Source organism: Peromyscus maniculatus, chromosome 12, assembly GCF_049852395.1.
Source record: "Peromyscus maniculatus bairdii isolate BWxNUB_F1_BW_parent chromosome 12, HU_Pman_BW_mat_3.1, whole genome shotgun sequence".
NCBI lineage: Eukaryota > Metazoa > Chordata > Mammalia > Rodentia > Cricetidae > Peromyscus > Peromyscus maniculatus.
In genome coordinates, this window is record NC_134863.1 from 10,086,718 (window position 1) to 10,102,804 (window position 16,087).

Consider the following 16,087-nt stretch of genomic DNA (forward strand, 5'->3'; position numbering starts at 1 on the left):
TAGTTCTCTTTTAGACTAGAAAGTATCATGAGAAGTTCTTCTGAAACTTCCAGTGTTTGGAGAAAAGCATGGAAGAAAGAGGAATCGTATGAACAACAGTGTATTCATGCGATTGTCAGAAGGAAGAGCTCCCATCTGGCACCAAACCCATACAACACATTCAGTCCTGCTCCTTCTGTATTGCACCAGCCACGTAAATGCAGACAGTACCTATATTGTCTGTATACTGCTTAATCACAAAATGTGATCTTCCACAAGCAACACTCTTGACACTGATGACTAGCTGGAACAGGAAATTAGACCATATTTACAAACACACAGCCATGATTAGTTTTCTGGTTTTCTGCCGTAAACTAACATAACTCTCCCTGTTGTGACTACATTTTCAGTTACTTCATTCTTTAGAAGATTTTGTAAGAAAAAAACGATCATCCCTCAAGTTATGGAGGAACCTCCAGCTACTCCAGTTGTTGTTCCAGGCAGTGGAAGCACATCTGATAAAATAATACAAACCCAAGAGGAAGGTACTGTACATATTGAGGCTTTGCTTCCATTATATGTAGTAGTCAGTTATCCTCTGTGCCATAGGTAAAACTGAACAGATTTACCAGAACTTTCACTATCTGAAATATATCAGTGTATCTATCTCATCCCTAGAAATACAACCATAGAATTTTAAGAGGTATTTAAAAAATTAAATAAAAATAAAAGTCACTTTGGCTCTCGCTGAATACTATGAACTAGAGGAAAGCTGGGGCACATGTATAAGTTGATGTAGCTTCACCTGATATGGGCAGAAACAGGTGAGTAACCCTATCTGCTACTTAATCTGTGGGAGCCCGTTCTGGGGTTCCTCGTGGCTTTACCCAGCAGGTCCGAATAGAGGATGATCAGGACCACGGGCCTGAGTGCAGGTGTCTGAGATGGTCTGCACTTGGCTGTGCTGGGGGAGGAGGTCTTTTGCTCCACCCCTTGGCGTCTCTATAAAAACCCTGGGCAAGAGACAGTCGGGGCCCGTTGAAATAGGTTCCAGGCCCTCTCGAGGCTATCCTTTATTTTCTATCTGTTTATCTCTGCAAGATTCTCCGCTATAAATCCTTCTGTCTAATATTTCCTGCTGCTCGCACTCAAGAAAACTCTAGCAAGCTGTGGGGGTGGTGGGTAAACGCCCCACATTAATCCACATGTGGGTGACACAGATGGATTAGATCTGAAGAGTCCCCAAAGTACAAGTGAAATTTGAAATATGTAACAGCCTTCTTGGCCAGGTTCAATGGGAAAGGGTCCCAGTAGTGGCCATGTCACACCCTGTGCTTGGGAGTGCAAGAGAGCAGGAAAGAGATCTGTAAGTACGAGGAAAATGGGAGGTTCCTGTGCTTTTCCTCTTTCGGAAGCAAATGATCCATTTTATAATTCCATAAAATATATACAACCTATCAAAGAATCACAACCATGTCCTCTGAAAAAGACAGATGACCTTTACCTCAGCCATCTTTCCAGGCTGTCAAATGTTTACATGGCAAGCCATGGCATCTGGCATAATTCCCTGTTTGGAGCAATTCCAATTATACATTTTTGTTTGACTATTTGTGTGTCTATTTAATCTTATCTTCCATTTAGCCTTTTCAAACATCCTCCGTGCTGTCCCTCCTTTGTTCTGTTCTGCCATCCCTTTCCCCACTCAGACCTCCCTCCCTTTACTCCCCCTTTTCCCTTCATGTCACCTGTGCTCCCCCATGACCCCCTTACTATCTTCCTTCCTCCTTGCCAATTAATGTTCCCTTTCTAGTCTCCTGAACTCTATAGGTTCTCCAAGTTAGTATCTAAATCTTAAATTTCACACTACAATCAGATGAATATTATGATAATGTCCTTTTAAAGCTACCAACTAGAAACTTTGAGTTTTAGTAGCACATTTCTACATATTTCATGTTTTCAAAAATACCTTATGGTTTTTGTTGTTAATCAGACATTGCTATAAAATGGTTTTACTACCTTGAAGTTGATTATTGCTCCTGTGTGTTTTAAATCTTCAGTTTCTTTAGTGACTTTGTGAATGAATTGTTTACAATGATTATTCTCTTCCTCGTGTGTTTCTGGGGGTTTTCTGTAATAGTGAATTAGTGATTGGAGTGAGTTTTAACTGCATACAACCAGCAAGTATCCTGTCTTTGTCATGGGATTCTACTGGTCTGTGGGGGAGAGCTTCAATACACTGGAGGGTACAGAATTCTTAGTTTAACCTTCCTATGTGAACAGAACTTCAGTGTCCATGGGAAAAGAAATAAAGCCTCATGTCTTGATTCTTCAGAACCGTGTGTGTGTGTGTGTGTGTGTGTGTGTGTGTGTGTGTGTGTGTACATTGTCCTCCATTTGTGTGAATCTTAGATTAACCAAAAGAATGTAGGAAGTGTGTAAATTATCTCCATGATACTCGTTTTATTGTGATTTCATTTTATGGAATGTTTGCCCCAGAATATACCTATTACCACAGGAAACCACTGGAAAAATATGGTCTGCCAATGCTTTTAGCAGATGACTTGGGAAAGTGCTTTCTACTCCAAAGAGAAAAATTACATTGCTCTATTAGCCTACTCTAAAAATAGTATCTATTCCAGAGAAAAGCTGTGCTGCTCCAACACAACAGCATTTAAGGTTTTCCTTTCCCTGGGATGTGACTGCCCCTTTATGGTTCATGCACTGAACTAGGGAGTGGAGCATGGTGCCACTAGAGGCTAAAATGCTAATTCAGTGGTTCATTGAATTAGCTTCTGGATTGCTGTGAGCCTTGTTTTGTTTCCAGCATTCTGAGGTACCCAGATGTGCTGCAGAGGGGACACGTTATCATGGTCTTTATTTTCTCGTGTTCACCAATACCACTCCATAAACCATATTCCTTTTGGTACCCTGGAAAGTGTGTACTAGATGGCAACTTAGCATAAATTAAAACTCACATTGTTTCTTAGTTTTAGAAGACCATCCGTCTGGTCTTCAAGTGATTGATAGGAGTAATGGGAAGCTTGTACCCTTGGAAGACTTTTATTGTCTTCTGTTCCCATCAGCACACTGCAAGTGTTCCATTTTCCATTTTTTCCCTGCTTCTCGTTGACTCAGTGCTTTCAATGAGGATGCTCCAGCAGCCCCTCGGTCTAGCCTCGAGAGCATAGCCATACATATAAGCCTGTTGTGTAAGCTAAGCACTGTTCTCTAAGGAAGCCATGGCCCACAGCACCAGTGATGAACAGTCACTCTCTCTTCCTAGATACTGAAGATGCCCCTGATATTAAACAGTTATTTTCTAAAGAGGAAGAAATCGACCATTCTACTGAGGTAAGGTGGACTTTCTATGACTGAAATGGAAATGTTGCTGTCTGACTTTCCTATTTTATTTGAGTTTGCCTATTAAAATATGACAGTATGTATATATACTATGCTGTGTTTTCTGGAATAGTAGAACAGTTCCTTGCCGATGGACACCTTATGAGAAAGAGCATTTGTGAATGGCACAGTCAGGGTACAGAATATATGCTATCACCTGTCCCTCTGGAAAACAATGCTTCTTCTTTAGATTATTTTGTGGTTGGTGACTGAAGGAGGGTTAGAGATACATCATTCTGAAAAATATCATAGGTTTGTCACAGATATATCTTTGTTTTGCCAGCCATTAATGTTGGCAGTGAAATAAAGGCTACACAACTGTCTCACCATGCAGAGGACCTAGTCCAGTCCCATGTAGGCACCACAGCCATTGATCCAACTTTCATGAATTCCCTCTTGTTTGTTTGGTTGTCCCTGCATGTTTCCACATCATGATCCTGATGCACTTGCTCATAGAATCCTCTTCTCTCTCTTTGACTGGACTCCTGGAGCTCGGTCTAGTGATTGGCTGTGGATCTCTGCATCTGCTTCCATTAGTTGGAGAAAAGTTCTGTGATGACAGGGTATTCACCGGTCTGATCTCTGGGGCAAGCCAGTTCAGTTCAGGCACCCTCTCTACTATTGCTAGTAGTCCAGGCTGGTGTCATCCTTGGGGATGCCTGGGAACTTCCCTAGCACCTGGTTTTTCTCTATCCCCATGATGTCTCTCTCTATCATGGTATCTCTTTCATTGCTTTCCCCCTCCCTGTTCCAGTTCAACCATCCCATTCCCTTATGTTCTCATCCCCTATCCCCTAACCTCCATTGCCCACTCCTCATACCCAGATTACTCATGGAGATCTCATTTGTTTCCCCTTCCCAGGGCAGTTCATGTGTCCCTCTTTGGGTCTTCCCTGTTAGTTAGCTTCTCTGGGGTTGTGGGTTGTTGCCTGATTACTCTTTGCTTTATATCTAGTATCCACTTATGAGTGTGTACATAACAAGTTACCATCTCTGGTGCATGAGCAGGCTTTGTGGAGCCCACTACCTATGATGGGATACCTCGTGCAGCCTTGAGGCAGGGGGAAGGACTTGGACTTGCCTCTACTGAATGTGCCTCCACATGGGAGGACTTGCCTTCTTGTGGGAGGAAGTGAGGGGTGGATTGGGAGGGGAGGCTGGGGGCATGGAAGGAGGGAAGAAGAGGATCTTTGATTGGTGTGTAAAATGAATGAAAAAAATCTTAATTAAAAAAAGAAAAAGACATGTGCCTGTATGCCCCATGATGTTACCCTCAAAATGTCTTTGTTTCTATAATTTCAGGGAGCCTGGGAAGAAGACCAAAGCGGTAAGTATTGTTTAACTCCTTGGTGAGGAAGAATGTAAATGTTAAGATAGGTAGGGTGTCCCTTACTGTCTTCTCTTTGAAAGGCCACCCAACTTGCTGTTTCTGGAGAGAGCAAAACAGTCAACACGACTTTTTAAGGGTGTTCTAGATGCCCTTGACAGCCAGGTTTCTGCATAGATTTCCATGAGGCTGTGTGCATAAAGAATATTAGGGTTTCAGGTGCTTCAATGTCTTGTTTCCCTGTATGGGTAATGGTCTATGGAGGACATAGTTTATGCTCCCATTCATACTTTAAATGAACTTTATACTTTATTAGTTCATCTAGTCTTCATGACATTTGTGCTTGGGGATTGTTATAACCCCTGCTTCAGAACAAAAATGAAGAATCTCTGATCAAAGTCAAAAGCAGAAAGTTAAAACATGAATCCATCTGGGCAATCCATTGCTCTTGCTTCCATGGTTGAGCCTTAAATTCATTTAAGAAAATTTTGAGAGCATTGTCAGCAGGGCTGAGGGTTTACCATGTGGTTCAGAGATGCTGCCTGTCCATGACAAATTGCCTCCATGTCATGTTAACTGCATATTAAACTAGACCACATCCACAGATGCTTGAAGTCACTTGTGTGAAAAATCCAAAGACTCCCTGCTGTGTCCGGTCATTTCACACAGACCTTTGGAGTTTAAAGCAATCATGTAGGACAAGGCGACTTACTTCTGTAGATTTTGGACTCATGTCTTAGAAGCTGTCCCAAAACAAAACAAACACACACACACACAAAAAAAAAAACAACTGAAATATTATAGTACACTTTCTAATAGCACTATGAGCAATAAGATTTTCCAACCCAGCTTGTCAGTAACCAAAGCAGATCAGTTGAGCAGCCTGTGCAGTTCTGAGAAACACCTGTTGGTGACACATAGCAAGTGTTAACAATCACACATACTGTGCTTTGAAACTTTTTGTTTTTTGAAATTAAATTATATCATTTTCCTCTTTCCTCCCTCTGACCATCCCCATGCGTCACCCCCTTTCTTCCTCGAATTTATGACCTCTGGCCTCCTTCCCTCCAACTGTAGATTGTAGTTACATATGTGTGTGTGTGTGTGTGTGTGTGTGTGTGTGTGTGTGTGTGTGTGTGTGTGAGAGAGAGAGAGAGAGAGAGAGAGAGAGAGCATTTGTGAGTGTGTGTGAGTGTGTGTGTGTGTGTGTGTGTGTGTGTGTGTGTGTGTGATATATTCCTAAATATATAGATATAATCCACTCTTTCCATACAATGTTATCTGTATTATGAGATTTCAGAGCTGACCAGTTGTTGTTGGAAAACCAACTGGGCTGTTCCCAGGGGAAGAGGATTTTTTTCTCCCACTCTCCACAGTTTTGGTTGCAGCACTAATGTTCTAGATGGAAGGTTCAGGCCAGGCCCCCCACAGTCACCTGATCTCTGCATTTTTATTTGTTGTAGTTTTCTGTTATGATTTCATTCTGTTGCAAAGAGAAATTGTTCTGTTGGATGGTAAAAGCTACACTGACCTGCAAGTATAGGATAAATATTTAGAATACAGTTAGAAATTATGCAGCTTTAGTGTATTATTTTTATTTTGAGACAGGGACACATTTATCACAGGCTGCCTCTATCTTACTCTATGGTTGAAGCTGAGGCCTGGTCCTCCTTCCACTACCTCCTGAATGCTGGGATTATAAGGGTTGGGGATTTAGCTCAGTGGTAGAGCACTTGCCTAGCAAGTACAAGGCCCCAGGTTCGGTCCTCAGCTCCAAAAAAAAAAAAAGCAATAAGTATATGCCACAAAGTGTGAACCAGCTAGATTTATTTTATATTGTTTAAAGTGGATTTAATTGAGGAACAAGGAACCTAGGTCTCATATTGATCTGTTTTATTTTTTCTTTTCTGGAACATCCTTCTACACTGGAGGATGGCCCAGCAGCAGCCCAAGCTATCTCCATACACACGTGTGCACATTGAAAATATTCCCTGAGTGTTTTATAATCATTAGTTGCCAACATCCTCACAGTTACTCTGTTTTCTCCTAGATTTATCTGGTGCTATTAGTGTACCAGAATCCAGACAAATGGTAAGCATACCTTTCTGTGTCTTCTGTAGAAATACAGCTCTATTTGGGTTCCATGTGTGTTACTTTTTGAAAGACAGTTTCCTTTGTGGAGTTCAGGGTCTCCAGCTCTCTGGTATCGTTGACATCACCATATTCATTAAAATTGAAATATAGAAGCAGTTCCCTCAGAAACTCCTTTCCCTGTTCTAGTAAGGATTTGCTTGCAGTGTTAGTGGACTTGGGAAGTACAGTGCCAGGAAGGAAGGCTCTTTCCGTCTCTACTGGTGTCATATGCAGCACCAGTAGAGCTATATTCCCACCGGTCTCTAAGTCATCCAGAGAAAACCAGACCATTGTGAAGGATACAGTATAGCCCAATCTTAACAATGCTTTCTTTTTCATAGTTGCAGATCACATCTGTTGTGTTTGGAAATCGTAAGTATCTGAAATCTCTCTCTTGTTCAGGAAATACCTTAGTGTTTCATTCCTAAGAAGCCTGAATCAGGATTCCTGTTGGAAAGGAGAGTTGAAAGTTAAATGATTAAATGGTTCTGCCATAGAGGCTCTGTGGAAAATCCCAAGAAGAACCTGGGTCAATTTTGTGTGAGCTGGTGTGGCTTTACCTGGTACACTATGTCCTGATGTTCTTGCAGATATAGCCCAAGTGGGGGACACAGATGTTGAAGAGCATCAGAATATCAGTAGTAAAGAAAGCTTTCCTAGTAAGTAACAGCATGCCCTGTTGGAGTTGATAGGAGAGGATCCAGGAAACAGTAAGGTTGTACCTTCTGCTTGGCAGGCTAAGGCAGTATGAAAGGTATCAGTGAGATGTAAATTTGCCTGGAGATTTAAATACTACTCCATCCAGGCATAATGGTAAAGAGAGGTAGAAGCAAACATACCAAACCCCACTGTCAATGGGAGTTGGAGAGATGGCTCTTTGATTAAGAGCATTATCTGTTCTACCAGAGGACCAGATTTGAGCTCCAGCACCCATAGAGCTGCTCACAACTATCTGTAACTCAGTTCCAGGGTATCTCATGCCCTCTTCTGATCTTGCCTGGCATTGTATGCATGTGATATACAAGCATTCATATGCAGGCAATGCAGATGAAACAAACTTAGAAATAAAAGTATGGTCTTCACCGGAACACCCATCCTTCCTGCCTCTGTCCCCGACAACGCTCCTAGCCATCAGTTGTAATCAGTAGCGTTCCTCGGAAATTGTGTGTATTCTGAAATATGTGTAGTCTGGAAATATGTGTATATCTGGTGCTCACTTTTGATTGGTGAGTTGTGATAGAAGAAACTGTCAGTGGCTCACAACTGTCGGTAGTCAATGACATGAACCTGAGTACAAAGGTCTTGTAGTGTGGGCCCAATAATGCAGAAGTGAATCCTCTTCTGGCTGGTCCTGCAGGACTTATAACAGTACCTCCATGTTTCCATTCAGTCTTCTTTTTCCTTAAAATATTGAAGTGCCTACTTCTATTTATTCATTTGTTTGTTTGTTTATTTATTTATTATATATACAGTGTTTTACCTGCATGTATGCCTGTGTGCTAGAAGAGGGCACCAGATCTCATTATAGATGATTGCGAGCCACTATGTGGTTATTTGGACTTGAACTCAGGACCTCTAGAAGAGCAGCCAGTGCTCTTAACCTCTGAGCCACCTCTCCAGCCCCCATTCAGTCTTTATATAAAAGACAATCTTATGGGTGGGTGGCAGAGTGAGTAGACTGGCCTCACTGAAGCACCTTCCATAACCTAAGATGTCAAGGAACCAGTGGGAAGCTGGGGCTGATCTGGTGTGAGCTGATGTGGCTGTATCTTCTGTAGGCAGAATGAGCCACTCTGTTGCTTTCTTCCAGGTGATGCTCCTGAACTGCAACTCAGGGAGTTGGGAAAGGAGTCAAGTCCTATAGCTCCAAGTAGGTAACAACATTGCATTCTGGGTCTACTCTGTCATGTGGACATGGTGTCAGTGGGGACAGGGACAGGAGGAAGCCTGTGTGTGAGCTCATTTCCAGCCTGTGCTCCTCACACTAGACTGACCTGTAGGGCAAATGAGTCAAAGGACACATTGACACCTATCTTGGAGCTTCTGACCTAGTACTTGAGCATGGATCTGGGACTCTGTGGTCCAGATAAGGCCTCCTTTCCAGATATTACTAGTTCATCATGGATGTACAAAATCCCAGGAATTAAAGTGCATGGCCACTTGTATTTTATCTCTTGAGTCCTCTCTGACTTATCCTCTGTGTGTCAGAACCTCAGTTTCCTGCCATCTCATCAGATCACCTTGCCATATCTTCCAGTGTGTTCTGTCCTCTAAGCTGTCTGAAACTGATACGGCTTCATGCTTAGTATAGTTCTCACCTGTCTCCACGGGTCTAGAGTATGAATCAAAGGAGATTATATTCCCCAAAGGTCTTTTATGGAACCCCTGCAGTAAGGTGAGGGTCTTTCTTCATTGCAAAGTATGTCTGCCTGCCCTGTACCCTTCTACTTCTGATGGATTGATTCTGCTTGTGTAAACTCAGGGACGACTCTTTCTAATCAATGTGTCCACAGCGATGAAGGAGCCCACTTCACCGGCCACATCATTTGACCACTCTTCTGTCCCTTACCTAGAGCCTTCTCCACCCTCCTCCCTATTTCCTGAGTGGAATGGCGGCTCTGCACGTTATGCCCAGTAATCCATGAAAGTGTGTCCCTGCTGCCTTGTTCTTGATTCTGCATACCGAGTTGACTGGCCCACCTGATCGGACCTAACCTAATCCATCATGGATCCCTGGATTCATTCCTGTTTTATGCATAAGTGTACCCAGTTGTCTTCCCCTTCCCTTGAAATGTGGCCTCACCTGAGTCCTTTACAGAGTTTATGGGAGAGCCAAAATCCCAATAGGAAGTGTATACAATGGGACATTGCTTAGGGACATGCCCAGCTAGACACAATTGAGTCTTACCAGGTCATCTAGTCACACCATTACTTGTGGAAAAGAGGTGAAGTGCTGTTCTTGCCTAGCTGGGGAAAGCAGGGAGCTGAACAGAGTGGGAACAGGGATGCTAAGCACAACACAGTTAGCAAGCAAAGCTTTGTTTTTGATGTGAAAGGAGACCCAACATCCAAAAGTTACAAACAACAGAACAGCAGCCAATAGAAAATTGTCCCCAACAATGTTGGTAGCATGGATGGTGGCACATGTGGGAGCAGTCACTCACCTAGGATGGCCAACCTGGTCCCTGCAAGAAATACCCAGCAGTGTCCCAGAGCTTTGTTGTGGGGTATTGTGTTCCCCAAAATATTGTGTACCCTAATAAACTTATCTGGGGTCAGAGAACAGAAAAGCCACTAGATACTTAGGATAGGCAGTGGTAGCACACGCCTTTAATCCTAGCATTCCAGAGGCAGAAATCCATGTGTTCAAGAATACAGCCAGGCATGGTGACTCACGCCTTTAATCCCAGAAAGCAAGCCTCTAATCCCAGGGAGTGATGGTAGAAAGCAGAAAGGTATATAAGGCGTGAGGACCAGAAACTAGCAGTGTTTGGCTGGTTAAGCATTTGGCAGGTTAAGCTTTTAGGTTTTGAACAGCACAGTTCAGCTGAGAGTCATTGGGATATGAGGACACAGAGGCTTCCAGTCTGAGGAAACAAGATCAGCTGAGAAGTTGGCCAGGTGAGGTTAGCTGTGGCCTGTTATGTATCTCTGATCTTCCAGCTTCACCCCAATACCTGGCTCACAGGTTTGATTTTATTAATAAGACCAGTTAAGATTCATGCTACACTTTGTGCCATGACTCCTTCCCTATTTTGAACTTATTCCTACTCTATCCCTAGAGATAAATGTACTATACCAAGCCCCACCTAAATCTTCAAATGAAGATACGAATGAGGAGGAGGAGGAAGAGGTGGTGGTGGAGGAGCCGGTGGAGGAGTTTGCATTGGAGGAGGAGGCGGCAACAGATGAGGAGGCGGAAACAGAGGAGGAGGAGGCGGCGGCGCCTAAGGCGGAAGCAGGGGAGGCAGAGGAAGAAGAGGAGGAGGAGGTGGTAGAGTTGGAGGCAGCAGGGGAAGAGGCAGAGGAGGAGAAAGAAGAGGAGGAGGAGGGGGAGGAGGGGGATGAAAAGCTAGTACCAATAAAAATATAATGCCTATAATCGTATATAAATGTGTTTTTTGTTTTTATTTCTATGTCTCTGAGCATGCCCACTGGAGTCACCCCTCCAGGGTGTTGTGATAGACAGTTGTAACCCATCCTGTGGAGCTACTTAGTTCTCCGTAAGAGTAGCAAGCACACTTGGCTGCTGAGCCATCTTTCTAGTACCCAGATCTCTTATCTTGAAGGCACATTTGATATTTTGATAGTATCTATCCACAGATACAGATGGGCTTAAAAGCACTCCCCCAGAATACTTCTAACACCTAAGACAGGAGGTGTGGATGTCTCCAAGAGGAGTATATCATCCCTGAACATCCCCTTGTAGTATACTCGGGTCCTGGAGGCCAACATAGGCAAAGTTCCTCCAGAGACACCTCAGAACCTCACTGGGTAGCTGGGGAGCCTAAGATAGCAAATTTCAGTGGTGCTCCTTCAGAGGCTAGGCTTGTTCCCTGGGGTGCCCTCCAGATCTCCAGTCCTTAGATAAAAGTGACAAAGGCCCTCCCCCTTTCATATGACTGAGGGGACCTTCGGTGGCTTCAGGCTTTGAATATGGCCCACCAGACCAAAGCCCTTCCTTGAAGGGTCCCGTGTACCCTCAACAGGTCCTAGACACTGTGGGATTGGGTGCCCACTGAGAGGTCATCCTCACTGGGTGAGCAAAGCAAGTGTGGCGAGAGCTAATCTAGTTGCCCGCAAGATATTCATGTCTAGGGCCAAAGATCACATGGGCTACCTGTATGATGCCTCTGAAAGTAGCCCAGGGATTAGCAAAGAAACCCAGTGTTGTAGATTAATTCTAGTTGATCTTAATAATAATAATAATAATAATAATAATAATAATAATAATAACCCAGAGTCAGATGTCAGGGTGAAAGCTGAAAGATAAGAGAAGCAAAGCAGCCGGCCATTAGAGTTCTTACCTCCTCAAAATCATCAGACTGAAAGGGGACTGGGTTCCTGTCTCCTCCTACCTTACATTCTTCTCTCCACCCAGCCATATCACTTCCTGTCTTCACCTCCCTAGTGCTGGGATTAAAGGCGTGAGATCCCAAAAGCTGACCTCAAAGGTGTATGTCACCACTGAATGGCCTCTATGGCTAGCTAGTGGTTGGCTTTGCCCTCTGTTCTTTAGGCAAGCTTTGTTAGAGCATACACAAAACATCATCACACAGTGTGCTAAAGGAAGCAGATTCTGAGTACACAGCTGGCTGCTTAGGTTCATGGCCTGGAACTTGGACATCCAGAATGCACCCAGGAAGAGGTTTAGCCCAGTTTTATAATACCTAGAAAACTACAAGTTCCAGCATAGTCAAATGCTGCTGCTAGGGCAAGTTGTCTTCTTCACAAAAGTCTTTTCTTATAGAAGCTCAACTTAAGATTACAGCCTGGCCCCAAGAGATCACAAAAACTCTCAACATACTGACTGATCTGGAAGTTCACACCATTGTCCACACCTGTTCAGGTAAGAAGGTAAATCAGGATGTACTTTGTCCACAGAGCCAGAAGAAGAGAGCAGGCCCAAAGGCCCATGAACAGACACTAGGGAGGCTGGGATGATTTGTGCATAGATCTCATGACTGGCAAGGTGCAGAATGACTTTGAGCTCATCATCTATGTCACTAAGTGAGAGACTTGAGACATAGGTAAGACTTTCCTCATGCATCTTCTACACCATGGTGCTTTTGCCACTGATCATCAACCTCTGGGAAGGTGGCCTTGGAGGTAAAGCTTTTTACTAGGTCAGCAATCTGGATTACACAGAAGAGAGCCAAGAGTGTTTGGCATGGACATCATATTTGTCATCTTCAGAGCCCGATAAGGAGCAGACTCAATCCCTCTTCCCCAATCCATTGTCTGAAAGGTCTGTGGATGGGAGGATATTGGTCAAGTGGTTTGAAAAGTATGAATTAGCACATCTTCACCACTTCTGCTCTACCAGATTCATCCACCCAGTCTCACCCCGAGCTCTGTTGCAGAACACCTGCTGCAGTCTCCCCTTCTTCTCTGACCCCATCCCCAGTGGACCACAAAGATCTTTTCCTACAACCTTCCTTCCCCCAACTCATCCCATTATTTCAAGCTCCAATACCACCAGCAGGCATTCATTTGAAAAACACCAGGTGAACAGTCCAAGGAAACAGCCCTGCAACCATACCACTGTAGGTAGACTTTTCTTTCCTGTCCACCAGTTCCCAAATACCTGACATGAAGACTTAATATAAATTATACATGCTTGGTTGATAGCTCAGGCTTATTACCAACTAATTCTTACAACTTTAATATACCCATTTTTATTAATCTATGAATTTCCACATGGCTCATGGCTTTACCTGTCCTCCAGTATGTCTCCTTCCCTCTGTATTTCCTGGAGACCTCTCAGACCCTGCTCTCCTTCCCAACATTTTTCTCTGCACTGAAAATCCTGCCTCGCTATGGATCAAACAGCTTTTTATTTACAGTGAGAGCAATACATATTCACAGTGTAGAAAGATTATTCCACGGCATACCAAAACAGGCCCTGGATATTCCAGTTTAGCTAAAAGCACTAGAAAAAAAGATCTTAAAACAGTCTGTATGAAGATGATAGAGGTCCTTAAAGAGGAAATTAATAAATCCCTTAAAGAAGTCCAGGAAAGCAAACAGTGGGAGGAAATGAATAAGTTCCTTAAATACAGGAAAAGACAAATGGAGGAAGAAGATGAATAAGGCAATTCAAGACCTGAAAATGAAAATAGAATCAACAACAACAACAAACCAAACAGGGAATTCTGTAAATGAAAAACTTAGAAATTTTAAAAGGAACCACAGAGGCAGGCTTCACTGACAGAATACAAGAGAGGATGAGAGAATATCAGGTGTTGAAGGTATGATAGAAGAAATTGATACATCAGTCAAAGAAAATGGTAATTCTAAAAAACCGCTGACACAAAATATCCAGGAAAGATGGGACACTATGAAAAAACTAAATCTAAGAATAATAGGAATAGAGGAAGGAGAAGAAATCTAGCTCAAATGCCCAGAAAATATTTTCAACCAAACCATAGAATAAAATTTTCCTAACCTAAAAAAGGAGATGTGAATAAAAGGTACAAGAAGCATACAGAGCACTAAATAGGTGGGACCAAGAAAAGAAAGTCCCTCTCAGCACATAATAGAATACTAAATATATAGAACAATAAAAAAAATTAAAAGCTACAAGGGAAAAAGATGAAGTAACATAAAGGCAGACCAATTAGAATTATACCTGACTTTTCCATGGACACTCTAAAAGCCAGAAGAGCCTGGACAGATATTCTATAGGCTATGAGAGACCACAGATGCCAGCCCAGACTACTATACCCAGCAAAACTTTCAGTCACCATAGATGGAGAAAATAAGATATTCCATGATAAAGCCGTGGTGGTTTGAAAGAGAATGGCCCCAAAGGGATTGGCACTATAAGGAGATGTGACCTTGGTAGAGTAGGTGTGGTCATGTTGGAGGAAGCATGTCACTGTAGAGGCAGGGTTTGAGGTCTCATATATGCTCAAGATATCACCCCAGTGTTTCAGATCACTTTCTGTTGCTTGCAAGACGTAAATTCTCAGCTACTTCTCCAGTACCATGCCTGCCTGCATTCTGCCATGATGATAATGAATTAGACCTCTGAAAATGTAAGCAAGTCATCTCAAATGTTTTCCTTTATAAGAGTTTCTGAATCATGGTATCTTCTCATAGCAATAGAAACCCTAAATAAGACAAAAGCCAAATTTAATCAGTATTTATCTACAAATTTAGCTCTACAGAAGGTGCTAGAAGGAAAACAGCAACCTAAGGAGGTCAGCTACAACCATGAAGACACAGGGAATAATCTCACACCAGCAAGACAAAAAGAAGGTGAAACACACACACACACACACACACACACACACACACACCACCACCACCACCACCACCACCACCAACAACAACAACAACAAAAACACAATAACAACAGCAACACAACAGGAATCAACAATCATTGGTCATTGATATCTCAATAGCTATGATCTCAACTGCCCAACAGAAAGACATAGACATCAATAGAATGGATATGAAAACAGGATCTATCCTTCTGTTGCATTCAAGAAACATACCTCAAAACCAAGAATAGGCATTCCCTCTGAGTAAAGATTTGAAAAAAGGTATTCCCAGCAAATGAACCTAAGAAGCAAGGTTGTGCAGCCATTTTACTACCTAACAAAACAGACTTCAAGCCAGAACTAATCAGAAGAGATGGGAAGGGACACTACATACTCATCAAAGGAAAAATCCACCAAGATAACATTTCAGTTCTTAACAACTATGCCCCAAACACAAGGGCACCAGAGTTTGTAAAAAGCAACACTACTACAGCTTATATCACATATTGACCCTCATGTGGTGACAGTGTATAACTTCAATACCCGACTCTCACCAATATGCAGGTCATTCAAACAAAAACTAAACAGGGAAATATTTGAGCTAACAAATGCTATAAACTAAATAGACCAAACATGTTTATAGAATACTTCACCCAAACTAAAAAGAATATACTTTCTCTGCACCTCATTGAACTTTCTCCAAAACTGACCACATGCTTGGACACAACGCAAGTCTCAACAGATACACGAAAATTGAAATAACTCACTGCATCCTATTAAGCCACCACAGAATAGAGGTTGATATCAACAGAAAGCTTACAAACTCATGGAAACTGAACAACTCTCTACCAAATGAAAAATGGGTCAAGACAGAAATAAAGAAATTAAAGACTACATTAGAGTTTCTATTGCTGTAAAGAGACACCATGACCATGGCAACTCTTTTTAAATAAAAACATTTAATTGGGGATGGTTTACAGTTCAGAGGTTTAGTTGATTATCATCATGGCAGTAAGCATGGTGGCACACAGGCAGACATGGTATTAGAGAGGTGACTGAGAGTTCTACATGTGGTTTGGCAGGCAGCAGGAAGAAAGACAGACACTGGGCTTGGCTTGTACTTCTGAAACCTCAAAGCCTTCTTAGGAACACTTCTTCCAAAAGAGCCAAACCTACTCCCACCAGGCCAGATCAATATATAATGCCACTCACTACGAGCCTACGTAGGCCATTTTCATTCAAACCACCACAAAGAATTTCT

The 16,087-nt window shown here is 42.7% G+C and overlaps 1 protein-coding gene and 1 long non-coding RNA gene across 2 annotated transcripts in view; one reads left to right on the plus strand and one right to left on the minus strand.

Moving 5' to 3' along the window:
- The window catches only part of LOC143268192 (uncharacterized), a 104,002-nt gene extending 93,051 nt beyond the window's left edge, over positions 1 to 10,951 (plus strand). Inside the window, exons 31-37 of the mRNA XM_076549335.1 lie at positions 390 to 524; positions 3,263 to 3,330; positions 4,681 to 4,705; positions 6,756 to 6,796; positions 7,180 to 7,210; positions 8,649 to 8,708; positions 10,621 to 10,951. Coding sequence (XP_076405450.1) covers positions 390 to 524; positions 3,263 to 3,330; positions 4,681 to 4,705; positions 6,756 to 6,796; positions 7,180 to 7,210; positions 8,649 to 8,708; positions 10,621 to 10,931 — 671 coding nt within the window. The 3' untranslated portion in view covers positions 10,932 to 10,951. The remainder of the gene's footprint in view (positions 1 to 389; positions 525 to 3,262; positions 3,331 to 4,680; positions 4,706 to 6,755; positions 6,797 to 7,179; positions 7,211 to 8,648; positions 8,709 to 10,620) is intronic.
- The window catches only part of LOC143268197 (uncharacterized), a 28,939-nt gene continuing 18,353 nt past the window's right edge, over positions 5,502 to 16,087 (minus strand). Inside the window, exons 4-6 of the long non-coding RNA XR_013043905.1 lie at positions 6,807 to 7,285; positions 6,141 to 6,236; positions 5,502 to 5,609 (exon numbers count right to left, since the gene is read on the minus strand). This is a non-coding gene — a long non-coding RNA (uncharacterized LOC143268197). The remainder of the gene's footprint in view (positions 5,610 to 6,140; positions 6,237 to 6,806; positions 7,286 to 16,087) is intronic.